Source organism: Salvelinus namaycush, chromosome 3 (genome assembly GCF_016432855.1).
Source record: "Salvelinus namaycush isolate Seneca chromosome 3, SaNama_1.0, whole genome shotgun sequence".
Classification (NCBI taxonomy): domain Eukaryota; kingdom Metazoa; phylum Chordata; class Actinopteri; order Salmoniformes; family Salmonidae; genus Salvelinus; species Salvelinus namaycush.
The window spans coordinates 31,811,933-31,839,349 of record NC_052309.1 but is presented as its reverse complement, the minus strand read 5'-3'; the positions used below and the strand labels follow the sequence as shown (position 1 = coordinate 31,839,349).

The 27,417-nt window shown below is 43.7% G+C and overlaps 1 protein-coding gene across 1 annotated transcript in view; it reads right to left on the bottom strand.

Moving 5' to 3' along the window:
• The window catches only part of specc1 (sperm antigen with calponin homology and coiled-coil domains 1), a 98,454-nt gene extending 72,585 nt beyond the window's left edge, over positions 1 to 25,869 (bottom strand). The window contains exons 1-2 of the mRNA XM_038975597.1: positions 25,540 to 25,869; positions 2,735 to 4,290 (exon numbers count right to left, since the gene is read on the bottom strand). Coding sequence (XP_038831525.1) covers positions 2,735 to 4,290; positions 25,540 to 25,579 — 1,596 coding nt within the window. The 5' untranslated portion in view covers positions 25,580 to 25,869. The remainder of the gene's footprint in view (positions 1 to 2,734; positions 4,291 to 25,539) is intronic.
• Positions 25,870 to 27,417: the final 1,548 nt, after the last annotated feature.

Sequence of the window (27,417 nt, the reverse complement as noted above, 5' to 3'; positions counted from 1 at the left end):
TGAGACTCGAAATTGAGCTCATGTGCATCCTGTTCCCATTGATCATCCTTGAGATGTTCCTACAACTTGATTGGAGTCCACCTGTGGCAAATTCAATTGATTGGACATTATTTGGAAAGGCACACACCTGTCTATATAAGGACCCACTGTTGACTGTGCATGTCAGAGCAAAAACCAAGATATGAGTTTGAAGGAGACAGGATTGTGTCGAGGCCCAGATCTGGGGAAGGGTACCAAAAAATGTCTGCAGCATTGAAGGTCCCCAAGAACATAGTGGTCTCCATCAATCTTAAATGGAAGAAATTTGGAACCACCAAGACTCTTCCTAGAGCTGGCCACACGGCCAAACTGAGCAATCGGGGGAGAAGGGCCTTGGTCAGGGAGAACCCAATGGTCACTCTGACAGAGCTCTAGAGTTCCTCTGTGGAGATGGGAGAACCTTCCAGAAGGACAACCATCTCTGCAGCACTCCACCAATCAGGCATTTATGGTAGAGTGGTCAGAAGGAAGCCACTACTCAGTAAAAGGCACATGACAGCCCGCTTGGAGTTTGCAAAAAGGCACCTAAAGGACTCTCAATGAGAAACAAGATTATCTGGTCTGATGAAACCAAGTTTGAACTCTTTAGCCTGAATGACAAGCGTCACGTCTGGAGGAAACCTGACAACATCCCTACGGTAAAGCATGGTGGTGGCAGCATCATGCTGTGGGGATGTTTTTCAGCGGTAGGGACTAGGAGACTAGTCAGGATCGAGGGAAATATGAACGGAGCAAAGTACAGAGAGATCCTTAACAAAAACCTGCTCCAGAGCGCTCAGGACCTCAGACTGGGGCGAAGGTTCACGACCCTAAGCACACAGCCAAGACAACGCAGGATTGGCTTCGGGACAAGTCTCTGAATGTCTTTTAGTGGCCCAGCCAGAGCCCGGACTTGAACTCGATCAAACATCTCTGGAGAGACCTTAAAATAGTTGAGCAGCAACGCTCCCCATACAACCTGACAGAGCTTGAGAGGATCTGCAGAGGAAAATGGGAGAAACTCCACAAATACAGGTGTGCAAAGCTTGTGCAAAGCTTATAGCGTCATACCCAAGAAGAAGACTGTGATCGATACCAAAGGTGCTTTAACAAAGTATTGAGTAAAGGGTCTGAATATTTATGTAAATGTTACATTTCAGTTGCAAAAATATGTAAAAATCTGTAAAAACTAACTAATATTAGAATATGGCTGTAACGTAACAAAATGTGGAAAAAGTCAAGGGGTCTGAATACTTTCCGAATGCACTGGAAATTTACATATATACCTCAATGTCCTCGTACCCCTGCATATCGACATGGTACTGGTACCCTTTGGATATAGCCAAGTTATTGTTACTCATTGTGTATTTATTATTACTTGTATTATTACGTTTTACTTTTCTATACTTTTTATATTTTCTTTCTCTCTGCATTGTTGGGAAGGGCCCTAAGTAAGCATTTCACTGTTAGTCTACACCTGTTGTTTACGAACCATGTGATTAATAAAATTCGATTTGATTTGAAATTAAGATCCTACATCTGTACAGCTCCATCATAGGCTACAATACATGCTGGGTTACTGGGACACATACTGTGAAAGCCCCCAGGCATGATGTATTGTATTAAAAAAAGATATTGATGACACAATGCATTCTCCACAGAACGTCTTCTTACAGTATGTAGAGCATGACGTTAGTGACTGAAGTCATTATTTACCGGCCTCGCCCTCACACCCATTTGTCAGGAGCCAGAAGCCTGAGTCATATGTCACTCGACTTGACCTGCCAAGGTTCAGATAGGATTCTTTTCTTTCAAATAGTTTTAATGTTTGATTCAACGTGTGCCAGATGGTCAGCGTTTCAACATTTGGGACTATTCCATTGGTTCCATTGCAACAGGCAGGCTCAATGAAACGGGGCAAAAGTATTTGAAAGAAAACAAATACTGTATGAACCCAGGTCTGCCCTGACTGGACCACCCCAGTGTAGAGTCAATTAGTTATGACATCAGTCAGAGGCAGCTGACTAGGACACACCCCGTGTTCACATCAACAACCACAGAAGGGACCCTAAACCCACACAGCCCAGGCTGCTGACGTGTGGTGTTGTGGGGGAAAACCACTGCTCACTCAAGCTCTGATCCTATAAGCAGATGAAAACAATTTCATAGAACATGAGTTCATACGTTGGAGAGTGGTGAGGGAAAGTGCTGAACTATAGCCACAAAGCCTGTCTTCATTAGCAATACAATATTTATCCTAATTCAAACCATCATGGCAGATGAGGTATTGTGTAGGAAGCTTGTATCCACTACAAGACCATGGTACTTGCCTACAGAGCAGCAAGAGGAACTGCCCCTCCTTACCTTCAGGCTATGCTCAAACCCTACTCCCCAACACGAGCACTTCGTTCTGCATCCTCTGGTCTCTTGGCACTCCCACCCCTACGGGAGGGCAGCTCCCGCTCAGCCCAGTCAAAGCTCTGTCCTGGCACCCCATTGGTGGAACCAGCATCCCCCTGAAGCTAGGACAAGAAAGTCCCTGCCCATCTTCCGAAAACATCTGAAACCCTACCTAAAGAGTATCTTAAATAACCCCACAGAACCCCACAGAACCCCGACTGCTCGAGGATGAGATGCAAATTGGTATTCCACCCACCTTGGTGAGTAATAAAGTTTCTACTCTATTCTATTTTATATGGCTTGGTGTCCCACCCACCTTGGACAGCAGTCCCTGTGCGTGTTCAGTGTCAGTCTGGGCCTGTAGCAGCTCCTGCCGTAGCTCTGTTACCTCCCCCTCCAGTCTGTCTCTCTCAGAATGGGCCGCCTTCAGCAGCCTCTGCAGCTCTGTGCTGTCCCCAGCACTCTGCATGGCCTTCAGCTCCCCAACCTTCTGTCTCTCTAGGTCCACCTGGGCTTTGAGTCGTCTGTTCTCCACCCTCAGGGCATCCGTTGCAGCCCTGTGTTCCTCAGCCGCACGCGTCATCTCACCCCCGGCCTCCACCTCCTTCTCCAGCCGGCCTTGGAGGTCATCCCTCTCCTGCCTGAGGGACCTCACCTGCCCCTGGGTTTCCTGGTGCTCCTCTTCCAGGGTCCTCAGGCTCCCCGTCAGCTGCTGCTGGATGTCCACCAGCTTCTCCCTCTCAAAGTGAGAGCTCTCCACCAGGTCAGCGTAGCGCTGCTCCAGCTCAGCCGCCCGTGACTCGTCCCCGCTCTGGACCTGGGCCACCTCCTGCAGCTTCCCGGCCAGGGCCTCATTCTTCTGGGCCAGCAACTCTACCCTCTCCCTTTGCTGCTGCAGCGACGTCTGTAGGAGGCCCTTCTCCTCGGCCAGGCGCTCATTCTCAGCCGTCAGCTCCTGGACCACCTGCTGTTGGTCGGCCAGCTCCTGTAGTGTTGCCTGGAGCTCCTCTGCCGTACTGTGCTGACTTTCCTCCATCTTCTGGATCTGCTCCGTCAGGCTCTCCACTGAGGGGTCGCGACCCGGACCCTTCCCCACCCCTACACCACTGCTGCTCACTGAGTCAGACTGCGACGGGATCTTCTCAAACTCTGAGGAGTCCGGAGAGGGCGAGCCCTTGGTGATGTCACTGCCGGAGGAGACTGAGGTTTTGAGCGGGCTGGGTGTGGGTGACTTGGCTGGGGGACTAGTGTTGTTGTCTGAGGGGAGGCCGTTGACGGAGGGCTTGGAGGGGCTGGTGGTGGTGGTAGTGTTGTTGGACAGAGGAGAGGCAGGCGAAGTTTCCAGGGAGAGAAGCTTCTCCTTCAGGGCCTGGTTCTCCTCCCTCAGAGCTGCCAGCTCCCTCTGGAACTTCCCGTTCTTCTCCCTCAGCTCCCCCACCAGGGCCTGGGCATCTGTGGCCTGCTGGGATAGACCTTGGCCCTGATCGGGGGCACCCTCAGGTGGGGTGGAGGGGGTGTTGTGAGGCGAGGGGGATGAAGACAATGAGGCTTTCCCCCGGCAGCGCTGCAGCTCTATCCTCAGCTTGCTGATCTCAAACTCCTTGGCCTTGGCCTCGGCCAGAAGCTCCTTCACCTGGCACTCCAGGAAGCCTCTCTCCGAGCCCTCGGCGTCCACCCTGGGCTTTGTGGTGGTGGAGCCACGCTGGTGCTTGGCTGCCAGGGTGGCCAGGCTGGAGGTGCTGGCGCTGGGGACCATCTTCTTGGTCGTGGAGGTCCGCAGCTGGTCCCTCAGCGACACACGGTCCCTGGTCATGGTGGGGGGAATCTCCCTGGGGGCAGGGATACCAGACTTCTTGGATCCTGATTGGATGCCTGAAAAAGATTATTAAAACACACATTCAGAGTCTGCTGCTTTCTTTTTGAAAGGCCACTAGTAAAGTGGTAATGCTTTTGACTAATGCCTGTAATGTCCTTACCATTCAATAGAAACAATTTCCCACTCAGATTGAAGCTCTATTGTGATGCAGTGATAATATGGTGTTGCAATTGTCATCATCAGGTGTTGCAATTGTCATCATCAAGGGTCAATCATTCAACAATATTCATAGATCCATTTATTTGTTTTGATGGCTGAATGGCTGGCTGGTTGGCACTGTGTCTGTGTTACTGTGGCCATTGAAGGCTTCCGCCTTATAGCATTCCAGTGGGTCCACAGGCCCCGGATGGCTTTCCAGACCTCTCTCTCTCTCTCAAATACGAAGAGCTTTTACTGATTCATCCCCCACGTGATCAGGGCGCCATCTGAAAGGCTTTTATTGTTTGTTTTAAAATTATCAGCAAACAAAGACACAGGGGGTTCTTGTTACCAGGGATGACCAGGAATGGTCCGGGGCACATGGAACGTTCCAGCACAAAGCAGCCCAGTCAGTGGACAGATACAAAAAGAGCGCTGTGTTGATGACACACTAGACTGACTGCCATCAACCTCAGAGGGCACAGACTACTGCACAGCCTGGGCAAGAAGAGATAGACCAGGCTTCTGTATAACCCTATAAACAACACACACATCCACACACACATCCACACTCGCACACACACAAAACATTCAAGATACACTGGCACGTTGGCTCACATCCACACCTACAAACAAACACACACTCACAAACAAATAGTCTGAGCTCATTTGGAATGGAAATCCTACACCCCTCTGGGCTCTTAAAGCACTTCTCCATTGATGGGCACTTTGCAGGGACTATCACCTCTTTGTACGGGCTGGCTGTGCCTGCCAAGCCTGCCAAGCCTCAGACAATCTCAGGGGCGCAGCGCGGTTTAGCATTCTTAAAGTGGGGTTCTGTGGATGAAAAGGAGAGTGTTGCTGAGGCCGGGACCACAGAGAAAGGAGTCAGAGACCTAACTTACTTCATCAGCACTCAACTATGCTTCTATATAAAGCAAGGAGCCCGGAACTCGGAACTCTGTGTGCTTTCTTTTTACAATAACACAATCATAAATGGCTCAGCTTGCAAAAATAAAAATGACACATTTCTATATATATATATATTATATAGCAAGTACGCTGGACACTTTCTTTTCATAATAAAATAAAATCACAATAAAACGACAAATAGTTCCAGTAAAACATTAAATATCAAAGCTATAAAAAATAACATGGCAGATTGGCTGGCACACAGAGTGACTGCAGACAGACATTGTGGTTTGCCTTCAGTCAAAAAAAAAGGACCTAACTACTCCGCTTGAGTGAGAGCAAGCAAAAGCCAGTCATTTAAATGCCCATTAATCAACTTTGCATTGGTTCTCCATCAGTCAGGTCAAGTGAACTCTAGTGAATTTCCCAGTGGACTAGCCTTTGCTCTGCCAAGATCCCAGGCTGCCATTAAAAATCTATAATCACTTACTTCTCTGTGCATTTTACAGTGGATGCATCCACTACAGACAGAATGAGGCCATACATGCCTAAATTATGTATTATCACATGGAAGATTTTAAGATTTTAACAGCTACTTGTTTATGAATAAAGACTGTGATGAAATCAGTTGTGTTAGGTTAAAAAACGACTACATCATAATACATTACAGATTGACATATTAAGATGTTGTTTGGGGATGCGTGTACTGTATGTGTATAAACAGAAACTGACAGACAGACTGACAGACTAACACACACACACGCACACGCACACGCACACTCACACTCACACTCACACTCACACTCACACACACACACACACACACACACACACACACACACACACACACACACACACACACACACAGTTCACAACTCCCCTACATCTCTGCACAGTGGCAAAGACAGCATATAGGCCAGACCTATAGGTCATGTGGGGCATATTCATGCCAATTGCTCTTATTGTTATTATATAACATATAGGGGAAGAGTAACAGAAGGAAAGTGAAAGAGAGGGAGAGATGAATAAAAGGAGAGTGAATGAGAGAGAGGCAGATGTGTTTAAGCTCAGTCCATTTCCATTAAGATGACTAATGTTTGGAGTTGAAGTGGGACTCTGGGACATCTCCCATTCACAGTCCCCCACATACAGTAACGCTCTCCTTCTACTTCCCAGTCCAACTGAATAAAACCCATATGGACTGTATAAACTAATTTTCCTCGTTGGGAGCACTCACCTCCCTTTTACCATGACTTCACTACAGCTTGTCCCTGCGCACATAGCCATGACATAAATCTGTGTGCAAAACAAGCCAACTAATACGTGAACATTTACAGTACATTCAAATATAATACAGAGAAAGGAAGGCTGTCTGGAACACAGCCATTCTGACCATTTCTGAAAGATGAAAACAATAGCACATTTTTTGTGGACCTGTAAACAGATTGTTGGAATTCAATAAGTAGGTCCAATAAATGAGAGAAGGGATGAATGGTAGCCTATCCAAACTTGTTGTAGGCCTATAGGCTATTTCAAGAGTTCCCTATGAAACCATCACAGTCAGAAAATGTGAGGAGTTTTTATATACCTATTTCAAATTATTTTAGAATGCAAAGATAAAATAAAGAGATTTTTGATCTCTTCTTACTAACGGCAAATGATTAAATCTTGTTATTATATTTAACTACCTGTTTTTTGTTATAAATAAGAATGTCATCATATATTCCCCATTTGCACAAGGCTACTACTAGGCTTCTTTTGCCTTCTTGCAATGCAATACTTCAACCACTAGAAACTGTGCGTACCCATGGTCTACAGTGTGCGGGAGGATAAGCACATTCTCATGTCAAATCTTGCGTGAAAACTGTCTCATACATATTTTGGGGCATATTTTGTGCATACGCAACGTTTACAAATGAGGCCCCAGACCTGGGTTCAAATAGTATTTGAAATAGTGCTTGATGGAGCTTGCCTGGCACATTAGAGCCAATGGAATAATTCCAAATGTGTAAACCCCGTCCATCTGGCAGACAGGCTTAATTGAACGCTCAAAGTATTTGAAAGAAAACAAATACGAGTTTATTTCTCATTCCACATCTCATATAAAGAGGCCTAACAATGGAACCCTCTCTCTCTCTCTTACTCTCTCTCTCTCTCTCTCTCTCTCACTCTTTCTCTCTCTCAGTGTTACTGTAGCCAACCCTTCCCTGTCCAAAAGGAGGGTTCGGTCTCACATAGAGCCAGGCATGGGCAGTGATAGATAGTGGCACAGTTGGCCATGCAGCCTCAAGGCCAAGACAGAGCAGCTGCTCAATGGGAATCATCTCATCTTATCCTCATCAAACAGTCCGCCAGTCTCAGAGGAGAGCAGAGGCATGCTTTATCCAGGAGAGGTGCCAGCTATCAGATGCTAGCTGGGCTATAAAAAAGGGGTGATAGGAAGGAGAACATTGAAGAAAAGCCTCAGTGCCTAAATTTATCTATGCTGAGATCAACATGTTTGATACAGTGCAAGAGATAGACCGAATTGACTTTTCTCTTCCAACACAACATATAAAACCATGTCTTAAAACTGTTCTTCAATACTGTATGACTGATACATTTCTGTAACATTATAGAACCTTACAGGGTGTGTAACTTCTAAACCCCTTACCTAAGCCTACTTTCAGGGTATTCATAAATCACATAAAGTTATCCTCACCATATGTTTCACAATTTAAAATAAGTCAAAGGAAAGCACAAAGAAGACAAGCTGTGAATTAATAGCCAACTATTTAAAATCCTCAGTTGGGACAAATGCTTCCTGACTCCAAAGTTATCTGGGCCTGACTTGCTAAGCCTTTGACAGACAATGACAACTCCTTATTTTTAGGGGTTACTGAAATGGTGAGAGGGAGAGAAAGTGGGGGAGAAAAAGAGAGATGAGAGAGAAAGGCTGAGAGTAAGAGAGAGAGAAAACAAATCTATGGAGAGAGATAGCGAATGACTCGTTTCAAGAAACTAGGCGTATGTCGCATGTCACTACTTCACAGGAGCAGCATTTGAACGTAAACATTTATTTTTGATCAAAACACGTTTTATTTGCAGAAATGCCTTCAGGAACATGTGAACTTCATATGCCTTAATAACAAACTTGTATTTCATCCATAAAATTGTTAAATTACAAGCCTAGTTGGTTTAGCCATGGAAATAGACAAGAACCTTCCCACTGGCCATGATTGGCTGAGATAATGCATGGGCTGGACATGCCGGGAGATAAGTTTGGATTGGTCTGCCATGTAGCAGGCTTCTGTCTATAACGTGAGCTGTTCAGTATGTGTTGACAGTCATTTCTACCACGCCATTTTTGAAAGATATAAAGTTAGCCATTGAGAACAACCAAAGATTTGCTACTTTTCTCAACATTGATGCCCTAAATTTAGCTGGTGCTATCGACAGATCAGAAGGAAAAAGTGATGGGCTACTTTCTGCACACACCATGGACAGTATGAACCGGAGTGACTTGACACAAAGCTGGCCAAACAAGATGTAGCTACAAACAAAATGGAGTTAAATGGCTCCAGTCTGCCGTGAAGCGTTCATCCTTGTAAACGGTTAAGAGTCTAGCTACATTTTCCAGATATAAGTTTCCATTTTTTTCAGAAAGTCATTTTCATCGCAAGTTAAAGTGTACTGTTTGTTAGCTAGCAAACATTAGCTTGCTGGATCGCTAGTTAACGTCATGTGTATGATCTGTGTTACAATATTATTTGAATCAGAAAACCATTTGCATTGCTAGTTATAGCCTAATGTTAACTAGCTAACGTTGAACCTAGTTTGTTAGGTTTAACCACCTGCAGATTCATACTACAGCTATGACAATGTCTGTATTGGTAGTAGTATGAGTTGGGGTTATGCCGGTTCATTGTTTAGCTAGCTAGCTACATGTCTAAACAAAAATTTCTACTTTGGCTGGTTTATTACATGACCCATCAAATTAGCAGGTGTATCTGGGGGTGATTAAGGCCATCTATTGTATTTAATGAACATGTGTACATGTCTAGACAATAGTGACCCTTCCACTTAGCTAGATGTGGGTGAGGGGTGGTTATAGCATTTCCTTCACATGACTCATCAATTTAGACAAGTGTGTTGGGTAAGCGTCATTTAAAATATAAAATATTTATAAAATATTTTTATCTTGACACTTTCTGTTTTTGATATTGCTACTATGCAAGTACTATCACTGTACCGTTTACATCTTCTGTATCCTCTGCATGTGACAAATAAACATAGATTTTATTTGATATAGTGTGTGTTTACCACATGGCCTCACATGTGAATCCTTAGAGATGGGTGGGGCTAAGGCTTAAGAGGGTGTGAACGATACTGAAAGGGTGTAGACAAAGAAGAGCTCTCCAGTAGGTGTACCAAAAATTCAAGGGCCATTTTCTCAGAAGTGGGTTTACAAGTTTATCAACTTTCCCATTGTTCCTCAACTGCAGTGTATGATATACCATTTTCTAGCTCTGAGTCTCTACTTTTATCCAATGTAAAAAAATACAATTTCAAATGTTGCTACATAAGACCGACTTGAGGCGGTCGGTCACATATATACAAAAGTATGTGGACACCCCTTCAAATTAGTGGATTCGGCTATTTCAGCCACACCCGCTGCTGACAGGTATATAAAATCGAGCACACAGTCATGCTATCTCCATAGACAAACATTGGCAGCAAAATTTAAACGTGGCACCGTCAGAGGACGCCACCTTTCCAACAAGTCAGTTAGTGAAATGTATGGCCTAACAGAGCTGCATCGGGCAACTGTAAGTGCTGTTATTGTGAAGTGGAAACGTCACGGTGCAACAATGGCTCAGCCGCAAATTGGTAGGTCACACAAGCTCACAGAACAGGACCACAGAGTGCTGTACGTAAAAATGGTATGTCCTCAGTTGCAACAATTACTAATGAGTTCCAAATTGCCTCTGGAAGCAACGTCAGCAGAATAACTGTTTGTCTGGAAATTCATGAAATGGGTTTCCGTGGCCGAGCTGCCATACACAAGCCTAGCTCGCCGCCATTGGACTCTGGAGCAGTGGAAACCCGTTCTCTGGAGTGATGAATCACGCTTCATCATCTGGCAGTCTGACAGATGAATCTGGAGGTTTGGAAGATGCCAGGAGAACGCTACCTGCCCCAATGCATAGTGCCAACTGTAAAGTTTGGTGGAGAAGGAATAATGGCCTGAGGCTGTTTTTCATGGTTCGGGCTAGGAACCTTAGTTCCAGCGAAGGGAAATCTTAACACTACAGCATACATTGAAATTCTAAACAGGCCTAATCGCCCAACATCAGTGCCCAACCTCACTAATGCTCTTGTGGCTGAATGTTAGCAAGTCCCTGAAGAACATCTAGTGGAAAGACTTCCCAGAAGAGTGGAGGCTGTTATTACAGCAAAGGGGGACCAACTCCATATTAATGCCCATGAGTTTGCAATGAGATGTTCGACGAGCAGATGTCCACATACTTTTGGCCATGTGTAAATCCTCCAACAAGCTCTGGAGACTGGTTCTCATTGATAGCAAAGTGTAAATAATGTGAAACACTAGCTTTGGAGAGAAACAGAAATACTGCTGCCAAGTAGAATGGGCTTTCTGTCATGTTGAGGAAGAAGAGAAAGGCTACACAACATTTTGTGACAAGAGTTTTCTTTTTTGTGCTCATTTGGTAAGAAAGTAATATTCACAATAGTGAATCATGGACTAATCATTGCAGGATAGGGGGTTTTGGAGGAGAAGCCACAGTAACAAGATTTAGATTGCAGGCGGCCAAATGAAGCCAGCAGTGAAAGCCAAGATCAACAGGCTTGACCAAAGTCATTAACCCAAACTCCAACTTTTAACTTAAAACATTCATGTTTCTACACAGAATACTGCTGACACGCCAGAAAACACACGTCCACACAGAGAGAACCATTGTTAGTAACCCCACTTCTGATCTCGAGTCCTGTTGAAATGGCTTCCTGAAATGATCGGAAATGATTGCTTTGTTTACATTAACTAATTGTTTAATTAATAACTCACAGTGTGAGTACCTCATCACAATAATGCACTCTGGTCCATATCTATCTTTTTAATGAAGATGAGGTTTTAAATCAAAGATCGGCAGGGGACGTGTGGCTCAGTGGCTTCTGGACACCAGCGTTACCAGCCAGCCAAGCCAAGCCAGCAGCCAAGAGGTAACAGGCTGCATTGTGAGGGGAAGGAAAGGCAGCCCCCAGCCCAGCCTTCTTTAATTTCATTTACACGGGGGGACAGGAGAGGGAGTGACGATGACAGATAAGTGGCCGGGGCCAGTCAGGCCGGTCAAGTGTCAGAACCGTTGGCATCTGCAATGACACAGTGGTACCGTCAGTCAGTGGCCGACTGCTATCACGAAGGAATGAATGACCTTTGAAAGGGAAAGAAGTCTCATTTCCACACCACACACGCGTGTGCACACACACACACACACACACACACACACACACACACACACACACACACACACACACACACACACACACACACACACACACACACACACACACACACACACACACGTCTCATTTCCACCCCTAGCCCGCCCCCTCTGGAGTTCCAGGAAGTGCAGTCTAATGTTTTCCAGTCAGGTGGATGTGGGGGGTACAGAGCAGTTAGATAAAAAATAATATCCGTCTCTCTCTCTGTCTGGGGTTTCCTGTTGTCCAGGCAGCAACTGGACAGGACGTAGCCTGGTGGTCCCAGATCTGTTTGTGCTGTTTTGGCAACTCAACACAGGAGTTGGCAAGATGGCACAAACAGATCTGTGACCAGACTAGACAGGACGGGATGGGGAGTGACTGGGTAAACTGGAGCTTATCTCTCAGGCCCTGGGCTCACACAGGCATTCCACTCTTCTTGCTGGTGCGGAAGACAGACTCACAGTGGGGTTTCCATATGCGTCACTGTGATACAGGAAATGGTCAGCCAGGATGGTCAGTCAGTCAGGGACAGGGGAGGCAAACGTTAACGCTAGCTGTCACAGTCCAAGCGACACATCATCCTCCAGACCTTGATTCAAATAGAATTTGTTTTCTTTTAAAGACTAACGGTTCCTTATGTTCCATCATCAGACAAACATCAGACAACAATTAAAATCATCATCCTAACTCTTCTAGCAGAAAAAGATACTGCCAACTATGAGTTAGCCAAGAAACACAGACTCTAGCATTGTTTTTCTACTTATCAAAGGCCAACTTTACTTGCAATACTATAGTAAGTACAGATATTCCACTAAGGTTCCTGAAACTCGGACAGACGGTCTAAATTCACTCTGGCCAAAACTTAATCTCTTGGCCTGTGTCTCAGGTCCCAAAGACTTAAATGGACAGATATTCCACAATAGTTCCTCCATATGAGTTGATGAAAGCTCTAGCCTAAATTCACTTACACTGGGCTTTTTTCTGGCCAAAACATAATCTCTTGGCCCCAAGGTCCCAGGTCCCAAAGACTTTGGGTCAGATTGATGATGACATCATACTGTGGAGGAGGAGAGTGCATAGTATGATTAGAGAGCGGATCTGCAGATCACATCTGATTTAAAGCCCAGAATGTTCTAGAATGTCACCAGATACATTTTATGGGCCTACTATAGCAGATAGCAGAAGGGGATATAGTAGAGGCAGGCACTCAACGAATGCAGGATTTCAATAAACCCCCCATTTCCCATAGTCTACAACAGTATACCACATAAGAGGCACGTCAATGAATAGGAATCTGATTTGTGCGCCGTTTGAAGGATGGTGTAATTGCATTTGCCGGTGATCTGAAGTGGTGTAAATCAGGTAAATGATCTAGTTTCACAGACAGTTACCAGGACCATGGAGGATAAGCAGCAGCTGTAACACATATCACTTTGTGAGTGTCAGCTTAAGGGCTGGTTTAGAAGTAGTGTACAAAAGTCCTGGGTTTAGACCAGAAGGTCCTCGCCTGGCTTTGCATGGGCTCTCCAGACTATTGAGTTTAGGAAATTATTGCATTGGGGATTTGACTGGATATATTATCTGCACTTGGGAAACGTCCAGTATCTGCAGATCCACAGATACTCAAACCCAACAAACGCTTCCCTTGTTCTTTGTGATTCTATCTTTATATCTTTATTCCTGCAGATCATACATGCTGCCATCATGTCTATGGGATTATTACCATAGTACCATAATCTCCCCAGTCCCCACCATAGATTTGAAGCCATAATTATATCCAGGGGGCTCAGATAACATGCTCTCCAATCGTCTACTTCAGCATGATTGCACATCTCAATCCAAGAATTTGCATAAAAACCAAACGACCGAGAACAGAAGGCGCAAATGTAAAATCGAGGCCGCATAGATGGTCATTGGAAGTATAGATATCCATCCTATAGTAGTTGCATAATATGTGGAGTACATACAGTATAAGCTTTGGTACAAAGTCCATGCCGTATGTCATGCACAATCAACGTGGCACACTGTATCAACAACATGTTTGAGTTGAGTAAAGGGAAGGAATTAGAGGCTTTTTAAAGAGTTTAAGGGTTGCTTTAAAATTCTGTTGACCAATCTGAAAATATTAATGTGAACTAACTTGGAGAAAGAATGGAGGTAAAGAGTGAGTTTGGCATGCCTGGCTGTGAAGGATAAGTAGTAGGGTCGGTGTGGAGAGACAGAGAGTGGATGGAATCTGTCACCACATTGGCTGAGGTGATATTTTCCCTGCTGGGGCTGGCCAATAATCCTGCATATAAATAAATAAATAAATAAAGAGGGAGAGAGAGAGAGAGAGCAGAATGGATGGGCTTTGGCTGGGCTAAATAGAGACTGTAAATCACTCAGTGGAGTGAAAGAAGTAGAGTTACCGCATGTATGGGATCAAAAAGCTGACTCACTTACAGAGGGTTACATTTTGACTTGTGATGGTTCGGAAATATACTGTACACACACCATACAGAAAAAACACTACTTGATTACACAGAGATGGGGAATTGCTGGTGTTGCTGTGCCGGAACCAAAATAATTTGAAACACCAAGAGCAGAAAGGCAGCAGGGAAGGAGTAGAGGAGTAGAGCCCAGGGCTAGTATTCACAACAACCTCTACTGTAAGCAGAAGTAAAATATCCCATACTCATGTATTCCTGTGTCCAAGTGATTATGGGTAGTGAGTGACTCTAATGTCAGCAAGTGGCATATCATTCATCAAATACTGCTGAGAAGTGGACTCTCTTTTTTTAGAACAGCAACACCTGCAAGTCTGCACTATACAGTGCCTTCAGAAAGTATTCATACCCCTTCTTATTGCACTTTGTGTTGTGTTACAGCCTGAATTCAAAATGGATTACTTTTTTTCCCTTCTCACCCATCTACACACAATATTCCTTAAGTGGAAACATGTTTTTAGAAATGTTTGTACATTTATTTAAAATGAAATACAGAAATCTAATTTACATAAGTATTCACACCCCTGAGTCAACACTGTACAAGCACCTTTGGCGGCAATTACAGATGGGAGTCTTTTTGGGTAAGTCTAAGAGTTTTGCACACTTGAATTGTACAATATTTGCCCATTATTCTTTAAAAATGATTCAAGCTCTGTCAAGTTGATTGTTGATTGTTGCTAGTCAGCCATTTTCAAGTCTTGCCATAGACTTTCAAGCTGATTTTAAGCCAAAAGTGCACAGGAACATTCAATGTCGTCTTGGTAAGCAACTCCAGTGTAGATTTGGCCTTGTATTTTAAGTTGTGGTCCTGCTGAAAGGTGAATTTGTCCCCCAGAATCTCAGTATCTCTACTTGCACATCATCATCTGCTCATTTATCACTCCAGTGTTAATCTGCTAAATTGTAATTATTCGCTCCTATGGCCTATTTATTGCCTACCTCCTCATGCCTTTTTTCCTACTGTGTCATTGACTTGTTTATTGTGTTATTGGCTTGTTTATTGTTTACTCCATGTGTAACTCTGTGTTGTTGTCTGTGTCACACTGCTTTGCTTTATCTTGGCCAGGTCGCAATTGTAAATGAGAACTTGTTCTCAACTAGCCTACCTGGTTAAATAAATGTGATTTTATTTATTTTTTTATTATTTTTTTTATAAATAAAAATCTGTTGGAAAGCAGACTGTACCAGGTTTTCCTCTAGGATTTTGCCTGTGCTTACAGCTGTATTCCATGTATTTATATTAAAGAAAACTCCCTAGTCCTTGCTGATCACAAGCATACCAATAACGTGATGCAGCCACCACCGTGCTTGAAAATATGAAGAGTGGTAGTCAGTGATGTGTGCTGTTGGATTTGCCCTAAACATAACGCTTTCTATTCAGGACCGAAAGTTCATCTCTTTGCCCCATTTTTTGCAGTATTACTTTTGCAGTGGTGCCTTGTTGCAAACTGGATGCATGTTTGGAAATATTTTAATTTCTGTATAGGCTTCCTTCTTTTCATGGTGAAATCACTGTGCAGTTTTCTTCCTCTCTGGCAACTGAGTTAGGAAGGAAGCCTGTATCTTTGTCGTGACTGGGTGTATTTATATACCATCCAAAGCCCAATTAATAACTTCACCATGCTCAAAGGGATATTCAGCATTTCCTTTTTTTATCTACCAATCGGTGCCCTTCTTTGCAAGGCATCGAAAAACCTCCCTGGTCTATGTGGTTAAATCAGTGCTTGAAATGCACTACTCAAATGAGGGACCGTACAAATAATTGTATGTGTGGGGTACAGGGATGGGGTAGTCATTCAAAAATCACATTAACCACTATTATTGAACACAGAATAAGCCCATGCAACTTATTATGCAATTTGTTAAGTACATATTTACTCCTGAACTTATTTAGACTTGCCATAACAAAAGGGTTGAATATTCAAGACGTTTCAGCTTTTATTTATTTTTTCGTTTCTAAAATGTTCTACAAACAAAATTCCACATTTACATTATGGGGTATTATGTGTGGATCATTGACACAAAATCTAAATGTAATCAATTTTAAATACATGCTGTAACACAACAAAATGTGGAAAAAGTAAAGAAGTGTTGTAGCGATGTGCGCTGAGAGTCAGGAAGCAAGTTCAGGGAGTGAGTGTTTTAATCAATAAACAAAACATAATACAAAACAAGAAACACGAACAACGCACAGACATGAAACAGAAACAATGACGACTGGGGAAGAAACCAAAGGGAGTGACATACAGTGGGGCAAAAAAGTATTTAGTCAGCCACCAATTGTGCAAGTTCTCCCACTTAAAAAGACGAGAGAGGCCTGTAATTTTCATCATAGGTACACTTCAACTATGACAGACAAAATGAGAAAAAAAAATCCAGAAAATCACATTGTAGGATTTTTTATGAATTTATTTGCAAATTATGGTGGAAAATAAGTATTTGGTCAATAACAAAAGTTTATCTCAATACTTTGTTATATACCCTTTGTTGGCAATGACAGAGGTCAAACGTTTTCTGTAAGTCTTCACAAGGTTTTTCACACACTGTTGGTGGTATTTTGGCCCATTCCTCCATGCAGATCTCCTCTAGAGTAGTGATGTTTTGGGGCTGTTGCTGGGCAACACGGACTTTCAACTCCCTCCAAAGATTTTCTATGGGGTTGAGATCTGGAGACTGGCTAGGCCACTCCAGGACCTTGAAATGCTTCTTACGAAGCCACTCCTTCGTTGCCCGGGCGGTGTGTTTGGGATCATTGTCATGCTGAAAGACCCAGCCACGTTTCATCTTCAATGCCCTTGCTGATGGAAGGAGGTTTTCACTCAAAATCTCACGATACATGGCCCCATTCATTCTTTCCTTTACACCGATCAGTCGTCCTGGTCCCTTTGCAGAAAAACAGCCCCAAAGCATGATGTTTCCACCCCCATGCTTCACAGTAGGTATGGTGTTCTTTGGATGCAACTCAGCATTCTTTGTCCTCCAAACACGACGAGTTGAGTTTTTACCAAAAAGTTCTATTTTGGTTTCATCTGACCATATGACATTCTCCCAATCATCTTCTGGATCATCCAAATGCTCTCTAGCAAACTTCAGACGGGCCTGGACATGTACTGGCTTAAGCAGGGGGACACGTCTGGCACTGCAGGATTTGAGTCCCTGGCGGCGTAGTGTGTTACTGATGGTAGGCTTTGTTACTTTGGTCCCAGCTCTCTGCAGGTCATTCACTAGGTTCTTGTGATCATTTTGACCCCACGGGGTGAGATCTTGCGTGGAGCCCCAGATCGAGGGAGATTATCAGTGGTCTTGTATGTCTTCCATTTCCTAATAATTGCTCCCACAGTTGATTTCTTCAAACCAAGCTGCTTACCTATTGCAGATTCAGTCTTCCCAGCCTGGTGCAGGTCTACAATTTTGTTTCTGGTGTCCTTTGACAGCTCTTTGGTCTTGGCCATAGTGGAGTTTGGAGTGTGACTGTTTGAGGTTGTGGACAGGTGTCTTTTATACTGATAACAAGTTCAAACAGGTGCCATTAATACAGGTAACGAGTGGAGGACAGAGGAGCCTCTTAAAGAAGAAGTTACAGGTCTGTGAGAGCCAGAAATCTTGCTTGTTTGTAGGTGACCAAATACTTATTTTCCACCATCATTTGCAAATAAATTAATAAAAAATCCTACAATGTGATTTTCTGGATTTTTTTTTCTCATTTTGTCTGTCATAGTTGAAGTGTACCTATGATGAAAATTACAGGCCTCTCTCATCTTTTTAAGTGGGAGAACTTGCACAATTGGTGGCTGACTAAATACTTTTTTGCCCCACTGTATATAAGGATAATCAAGGAGGTGATGGAGTCCAGGTGAGTATCACTATGTGCGTAACCATGGTGACAGGTGTGCACCATAACGAGCAGCCAGGTGACCTAGAGGCCGGAGAGGGAGCACATGTGACAGGTGTGAATACTTTCTGAAGGGACTGTAGCTGTTGAAATGCCATGGAAATAGCACTTTGAGACAAAATGCATGATGTGCTTTGCTTGGGGAGTTGGCAAGCCACAGTAGACACATTTATATTCAATTCTGAAGGAAGGATGTTCCTTTTGAGGGTATAAACTGAACTAATGTGCATGCTAATTATATAGCCACAGCATCCCCTTTACCGAGGAACTCTGCTTTGAGGTACATTCTCTACAAAAGGCATCAATTTGATACAGACATGAGCACATCGCATGAGATTGAAAGATTTTGTTATTTTCTCCAGAAAGGGTAAAGGGAGACAGCGACAGCTAAAACGTCTATCTGCTAAAACAAAGGGGTTGACATCAGATGACCATTTATAAATGAAAGACTTGATTAGCCAAGATACAGCCAGAGGACAACTCGTCATGGGTTTGTTCGGGTTCAACATCAATCGACAAATCAAAACATCTCAACCTTTCAATTTGATGCTCAAGCTGGTCATGTTTATCTTGGTATTTCACATGTTTGCAGGCTCTGAAAACTTTGTTTAGAATAATTTTTATATGTTTTTTATCATTCAGTATATCTGAGTACAACATCCAACACATCAGCCTTTCTTTATTTCTATTTTCTAATATAAACTTTTCTCCATGACTTCTACATTTCTCTCATGATCCAAATACACATCCTACATGATTTAGGATAAGATTAAGTATTTGAGATTATTTTTCCTGGAACAATCCCTGTAGAGGATGAAATGTATTATATGTGTGGGTTTAGGATTAATCTGAGAATGGGAGAGAGATTTCCACAAGCAGGATTTAGAAGGTATTATTGAGAAAAAGACACCTCCGTTCCCCACCCTTTTCCATAGTAACCAAAAGGCAAACAAATTATATTTTCTAGTAATAGTAAGGATATCGCCATATGCCACAAACAGACAGTGTCTGAAATGAAATGTTTACCACGAGACAAACAACTTAATCAAGTAGGAGACATTGCTGTGTGCTTACTGTGAAAAGTAAAACTGATTGTGATGGTGTGACCAGGCTGGTCTGCTGACGGCTGCTGGGCTCAGCTGAGGAGGACATCGCAAACAAATTAATCTCGGAACCCACAACCCAGGACCAAATATTGCATGCGCTGGCCAGCTACTCATGAAAACAGTCCCGGGAGACTACAAACAAATATGGTCTGTGGCTGGAGATGACAGAGCAGACAGCCATGGAGAGAACAAACAGGAAAGGATTGGATTATCCTTCACAGTCTAGCTGAAGGAAATCCATAACTAGACATTGAGAGATACACAAACTTCTGAGGAGATGTTTGGTTTGAAATGCCTCACACACAAAAACTGTTGTAAAGACTGGGATGCTGCTTACATGGCAAAACCAACTAAATCTGTCTTTGAGGGTCAATGAGTGTAGGCTACATGCAGACAGTGCAGTCGGTAACTCTGATGTCTAAGTTCTGACCATGCTTCTAAAAATTATTCACAGATAGCCATTCTGCAGTTAGTGCTTTAATGTCTGTGTAGTGTGTACTGGGTATGGGCCCATGTTTCACCACACACAAACAGGACATTTAAACAGGACACACCTTGCTTTGCAAACACAGAACAGCCCTTTGTTTACAGTACAGTACTGGCTCCTAACTGCTGTGGTGGAAACAGTGGTGGTCAGTGCCGTTTAAGATGAGGGAGGACACATTTTATTTTTCATGATCATGGCCTTATTTCTATTACAGCATATTGGTTGAATCTCATTCATATTCCATTCACCCAGTTCAATGTAACAGCGATTAGGTTTAGGATACTACATTATACAAAATGTTTCCCTATACCCATCATAAGGTTTCTACAACCAAGCCTATGAATTAAAGTTTACAATGTAGGTGCACACAGGTCGAGAGACAAATTTGAGGTCACAGACAGTGACACATGGAAAGACAGTGACATTTAATACCGCCTTACACACTCTAGCCTGCATATAGCTGATATAGGGTGTAATCATTAGTCCAACAGTTGCAAACAAGAGTTTCTATAGCACAAATTCAAGTATGTTTATCCCCGTTTAATTCCATTTGCTTCCGTTTAAGAAATGTTTTTCAACAGAATCGGCAGAATGAATACACCCCTGAGCACGGGTAAACACAGTTAACTTTCATAGCAGCCACTTTGTATTCCTTGTCGCATCTATGCGCTCTCCTCCTCTCACCTCTTCCCTTCGCGTGTGGACTTCAATGCACAACACATCAGCTGTATTTGACCAGGCGAAAAATCCTTTCCAAGCCAAACCGCTACACACAGCCTACATCGATTATATTTAGTATAGTTTTATCTAAAAAGGCTAACTTTTTAAATGTTTTACAATTGTCATTTTTTATGAAATTCACTGAGGAGGATGGTCCTCCCCTTCCTCCTCTGAGGAGCCTCCACTGGGTGGGAACCAGGAAAGCCTCATTAGTGCTACTTCCAGACCTGGGTTCAAATATTATTTAAAATCTTTATTTCTGTTTTATAGTTTTATATTTGTAAAAACTATTTTTGCCAGATGGGTGGGGTTTGCAGCCTAGCGGTTAAGAGTGTTGGGCCAGTAACCGAAAGGTCGCTGGTTCGAATCCTCGAGCCAACAAGGTAGAAAAATCTGCCGTTCTGCCCTTGATCAAGGCAGTTAACCGTCAACAACAACTGCTCCCCGGTCGCCGATGATGTCGATTAAAGCAAACCCCGCACATCTCTGATTCAGAGGGGTTGGGTTAAATGAGGAAGAAACATTCCGGTTGATTGCATTCAGTTGTGCAACTGACTAAGTATCTCTTTTCCCGTTTTATTGGTCCATTAAACTAGAGGGTCAATCAAACACATATCAAATATTTAAATTATTTTGAATAGTATTTTAACCTGGTTCTAGCTACTGTACTCTGGGTACAGCAACTCACTGAGACTCCTCTTCTTGGTCTGTTTCCTGAATCCTGATGTTGGTCTGTCTCCAATAAGAATCTCTATGCAACAAAATAGAGCTGATGCTGCAGATTCCTTGTCTTTCTTTGCACATTCTTTGGTGTGTTTTGCTAATGCTCATCGTGTCATGGTCTGACTCTGCCCAGCTAACTCTTGAAGAGTATTTGCCAGGTGCAACGGATCTAGACAATATCACTACGATTCAGCAGCAGAGCGATCTCGATGTCAAGAGGAACGTCCTGTTTCTCACAGACAGTTATCGATGTCAACATGACAGAGCGTCTTATCTATGTACGAGAGGCTTATCTTGAACGTTCTAAAGAAGAAATGCTGGGAATGAAAGTACTGGGAGATGTGTTGGGATCTCAGTGTGGATCACTCTGACTCTTTTGTGCTGCGCTGGACTGATTACACATCTACCAAAGTTGCTATGGTTACTACAAGCCAGCATTGTACGGTTGGGTTCGACACGATAGTGTGAAAAGGGCAGGCCTATAATAGTCTGGGTGAGTCAGACAGTACAGACAGTACAATAGGCTAAATGTCATAATAAGACGCATCCCTTGCAGTGACATGAGGAATGTGAGAGACAATGGCTTGATTGCCTTGCATGTATGAAAGCAGCCCAGCTGTCAGGGAGGTGTGGTGTGTGAAATTTGCTGATGGGGAGACACAGATAGTCCTCGCCTGAGAACTCACCAGCACGTTGCCGCCCATCTGCAGGTAATCGCTTTGCATAAACTGAACTCTACGTTACACTCTTTCTCTCCCTCTCTCAGCAGAAACTCTCTCTGTTTCCTGCCTCAACTGGCACAGGTGCACAGACACAGGCACGTGTACACGCCTCGCATACCACCCCACCAACACACACGCATGCTTAAACACACACCGTATTATGACTGAAGATCATACTACAGTAAATGTGATAAGTCTACTAATGTGAAAGTGTCAGGTCAGAAACAGACATTTATCAGAACAATGAAAAATGTACTTTCTCTGTAGACACACTGCAATTCCTGAGAAACAAAAGTCTGATTAGCTTTGTTATGTAGTGTTGTTTTGGTTGAGGAATCTTTTCCTGTGGGCCTCTCCAGCGCCGTGTGCAGTAGACTATCCTATCCTATCGCTCTCCTTCACTGACACTGCTGATGCTCAAGAGTGAGCAAACACTACAAACAGTCATGTTGTTCCAGTGACCACTGTTATTACTGCATTGGTATCACATAAAAACACCCTGGTACTATCAAACGCTTCTCTGCTTTCTCAACATTTTGACAGCTTTTCCTGCACTACCATTACCTCCAAACATCCCGGCTATGCTGCATGGGCGAGGATCCCACAAGACCGTGAAAGCTCACTTTCCTTTTTTGAGCATGAGAAATGCTCCAACCCTCCCTGTACCTCTGTCTCGCCCTCCCTCTCTCTTTCTCTCTCCCCGCTCTCTCTCTGACTCCCCCTCTCACCTCACTGGACAAACATCTTGCCAGTCGCCACGGGCCGTGTTTTTTATTCTGCTTCCAGACAGCTCTGGACTGCATGGAATCGGATCTGAAAATAGGCCCACTGTTCTGTTAAGCCATAATATTTAACTGATAAGGTCATCATCACAGTATCTGCTGAGTGTGGGCACTGGGCCACTCTTCCAGTGTGTAATAGAGCGCTGGACAACTGACTCGCCCAGTCAGAAGAAGGGTGGTGCTTATATCATTTTAGAAAAGGTTATTTTTTAATCTTCTAATAAGGAAAGTCTTTTGTGCAGCATACAGACAAGATGCAAGATGCAAAAACAAGACAGTGAATCACACTGGTAGTGGTTTAGAAACAAACAGCAGTATCGCTACTATCGCAGACTGTACTGGCCAGATGACTTAAAACCATCTCATCCTTCCACTCAGAGATAACAGACAGTGTTAATCACAGACAGTGTTAATCAGAGCTCCCTCCTTTTCCGACGTCTGCTTCCGTACCTTACACATAACAGCTGTGTTATTCTACTCTACCAGATACTATCTGAGACATACCACAGCTGGCCAGACAGAGGCTCTCACAGTCTACCTGCCAAATTGAGGCTAAACAATCAATCAATTAAATGTATTTATAATGCCCTTTTTACACCAAAGTCACAAAATGATTTTACATTAACCAGGCCTAGAATAGACTCACAAGGAGCAAACATCATAAGGATTATTGCTAGGCCTTTATTTGGGAGCAATCGTGTTAATGTGGACTGCATTATCCTAGGTGTCAGTAAACACCAGTATAGGAAGCAGCCCTGATGAGAAATGGATTAAAATCCTCTGTGTCCTTGATCAAATCCCTCTCTCATGAATCAATTTATCCTCTCCTCTGCAGACTTCTATACATCAGGAGATTAGGCTACAGTACATGAGGAAAAATCTGCCCATTTCATGATCAATTGTCATTAACTATATGGAGGCTTGTTTGATTGGATGGGGCAGTGGAGGTATGAGAATAACAATAGCATGATTGATTAACATTATAGTAGAGCTCATCAAATTATAATACAGGGCTTTATGGGATTGAACAGACTGTGTGTGTGTGTGTGTGTGTGAACCGAATGTAATCAAAATACTTGACAGATGACAGATGTTTAGCTTCATATGAACTGGAACACACACACGCGCAGTTACACGAACACACTGTGTCAGACAGACAGCAGGAAGTGACAGCATAGCTGGATCACGCCACGGGGATGATGGGTTTATTTCCAGCTGTTCTAGAGGACAAGTCACCCTGAGAAGGTGACATTAGGACACCTCACCTCAGTGTGTGTTCAGTACAGACGAGTCATGTCTGAAGTGTTCTTCACCCCAAATGGGACCAATTTAGATCTACAGTAATGTAGATCTGTTATGAAAAGTTCAAATAATTCATTATGCCTTGGCTAGAAGCTAAATCCTCCCAAAAACTATGTAAACACCTAAGCCCTCCATGATATCTGAACAATGATACAGAGTCTCTGTGTGTGAACTAAATGCTCTCCCTCTTTTGAGTGACCTATTCGCGAGCAGTCGAGTAGAGACATTTGTGTGACAGGAACCAAGAGTCTAATCCCTCCTGCTGGCATGCAGCAGCTCCCTACTGAAGCCTTCTGAATCAGAGCCTGCCGTGCTATCTCACACCACACACACTACCGCTCCGAAATGACACGACTTAACACTCACTAGCTGATAACCGCTACACTGTGTAGTGTGGGCTGTGGCCTCACTGGCTGCCTGGCTTTTCTCTATTGCCTGCTTAGCTACAGCAACAGAGAGACTTCACTAGCTGCCCACACTAGAACACTGAACAGACCCCTTTGGCTGAGGTGGAAAGAGATCCGGCTACATACGGAGGTGCTCCCACACACACTCCTACAATAAAAACACAAAGATGAATGGCACACACACACCTCTGTATCAGTTACTTTACACTAGGAGCCACTGAGCCCACAGACGGGAGCTGATAACGCAGATATGCTGTTCGTGGATAGGACAGAGGTAGGAAACAACCTGAAAGGGCCATTTGTTGATGAGAGAGAAAATAGAGATGAGAGTGAGAGAGAGATACCAGTGGTTTCTCTGACTAATGTGACGTTAAAGGCTGCTGAATGAAGTTAAAAGAGACTTTGAAGTGGAAATGTGTTAAGCCGTCTATCCTTAGGGGGGAAAAGAGGGAGAAGGAAAGGGACAGGGGGAGAGAGAGAGAGAGTGAGAGAGAGAGTGAGAGTGAGAGAACATGGGACAGCGATACCATCTCCTCTGGCTGATTCCCTGCCTTTGACAGAAAGGAAGCTGCTGGAAGATAAAACACACTCAGCACTTTTCATGTCCAGACACCGTGAACCACTCACACATACACAAACATACACAAGACATGTACACACACATGCAAACAAACACGCTACTAGTCAATTAATATCCTTCTTTGAAGCATTTGAGCAACAAGAGAAGAAGGGCCGAGTAAACCTACAGTACCAACCATCAAGTACACTCACATATGAAGCTTCAGGCAATGCTCAGGGCCACTGGCACTAAGTCTAGGTACAGCTCCATATGTCTGACAATTAATCTTTTAAATGGGATTTACTGACACGGCCTGAGATCAGATTCATAACTAGGTTATTTGGCAACGCATGGCTTTGTTTGCCTCCCAAATCAACAGAGTCAGAGAGACAGGGTGGTGGGGGAGAGACTAGATAGGGGGAGAAAGATAGACTGATGAAGTGAATGAGTATTGCTGTTGGAGTGGTGAGTAAACAGTGCTAAGCTGGCATACGATACAGTAGGGTACGGTAAGGTAGCAGACCTGACTCGGACTCCTCCAGTCTTCCCGCCTGGTTCCCCATGCTGGTCCGGTCGGCAGCTCTCCCCACCGGGACGGACTAATCCAAGAACCCTGGCAGCGGGGAAGGCCGGCTCTGCTCAGAGAAGCTCTCTATCTAACAGTAGCAACGTCTAAGTCCGATACACCGGTAGAGATACAAAAACATACAGGGGACAAAAATAATATTCCCTCCTTCCTTCCTTTCTCTCTCTCGCTCTTCTCTCCAGCTCTTCCTGAGGCAAAGTGAGTGGAGGCAGGCTGTCCCGCTGCTTGAGTGTGTGTACGTGTATGTGTGTATGTGTCATTCAGATGGGTGACATTGCAGTGACACACTGGCTGGCAGGCAGAGCCGTATGGGCTTCATTAGCCCAGTGACGGCTGGAATCAGCACAGAGGGGGAGTGGCTTCCACGGCCACACACACACACACACACACACACAGACCGGCCCTCCTCCTCCTTCTCTGCTCCTCCTCCTCCTTCCCTCAGTCTCACAGACTCTTGCAGAGCTGTTCTACACTCTCACAATAGAGCAGAAATGACTGCTGCTTTTAACACAGTGTATTGTGCCTCCACAAAGTAAATCTCACTGTACAGTATGATGAAAGAGAGAGACTGATGGAGGAGGAAGAGAGGAAGGAAAGAGGGGGAGGAAAAGGATGATTTGTCTTGTTGGCAGAGGCTGACATCAGAGCTCTCTCTTCTCTTCACTTTCATGTGAACTGTCCAACAGAGAGCAGGATCACAAACTAACTGGAGCTCTGGCAAACCAGGGGTTGGAACCGGTTTAGGGAACAGAATTGAACGTTTGAGGAAAAGTTCCGTAACAGAACCTTCATTTTAAAAGCATGGGAACTGGTTAATACGGGACATCCATATGCATTCAGATCCAACCTGGCACAGCCAGTGCCATCAATAAACGAGGGGTGTTGGCCAAATGAGCCACATTTACATATCCTTAAACAGCCTATAACAAATTACAAAACACAATTTCGATGTGTAGCATATGCAAAACTTTATCGGCAATTAATTTTTTTAAATGTACTTTCCTAAAACAATAATTGTCCACCTCACGGTTCAGTTGTCAGAGATTAGAGCACTAAATGCATCAGTCGCCTCTTCACTGTTGACATTGAGACTGGTGTTTTGCGGGTACTATTTAATGAAGCTGCCAGTTGAGGACTTGTGAGGCGTCTGTTTCTCAAACTAGACACTCTAATGTACTTGTCCTTTTGCTCAGTTTTGCACCGGGGCCTCCCACTGCTCTTTCTATTCTGTTTAGAACCAGTTTGCGCTGTTCTGTGAAGGGAGTAGTACACAGCATTGTACGAGATCTTCAGTTTCTTGGCAATTTCTCACATAGAATAGCCTTCATTTCTCAGAACAAGATTAGACTGACGAGTTTCAGAAGAAAGTTATTTGTTTCTGGCCATTTTGAGCCTGTAATCTAATCCACAAATGCTGATGCTCCAGATACTCAACTAGTCTAAAGGCCAGTTGTATTGCTTGTTTAAGCAGGACAACAGTTTTCAGCTGTGCTAATATAATTGCAAAAGGGTTTTCTAATGATCAATTAGCCTTTTAAAATTATAAACTTGGATTAGCTAACACAACGTGCCATTGGAACACAGGAGTGATGGTTGCTGATAATAGTCCTCTGTACGACGATATAGATATTCCATAAAAAAATCTGCCGTTTCCAGCTACAATAGTCATATACAACATTAACAATGTCTACACTGTATTTCTGATAAATTTGATGTTATTTTAATGCTTTTCTCTCAAAAACAAGGACATTTCTAAGTGACCCCAAACTTTTGAACGGTAGTGTATACGAAGGAGGAGAAGCATGCTACGACACT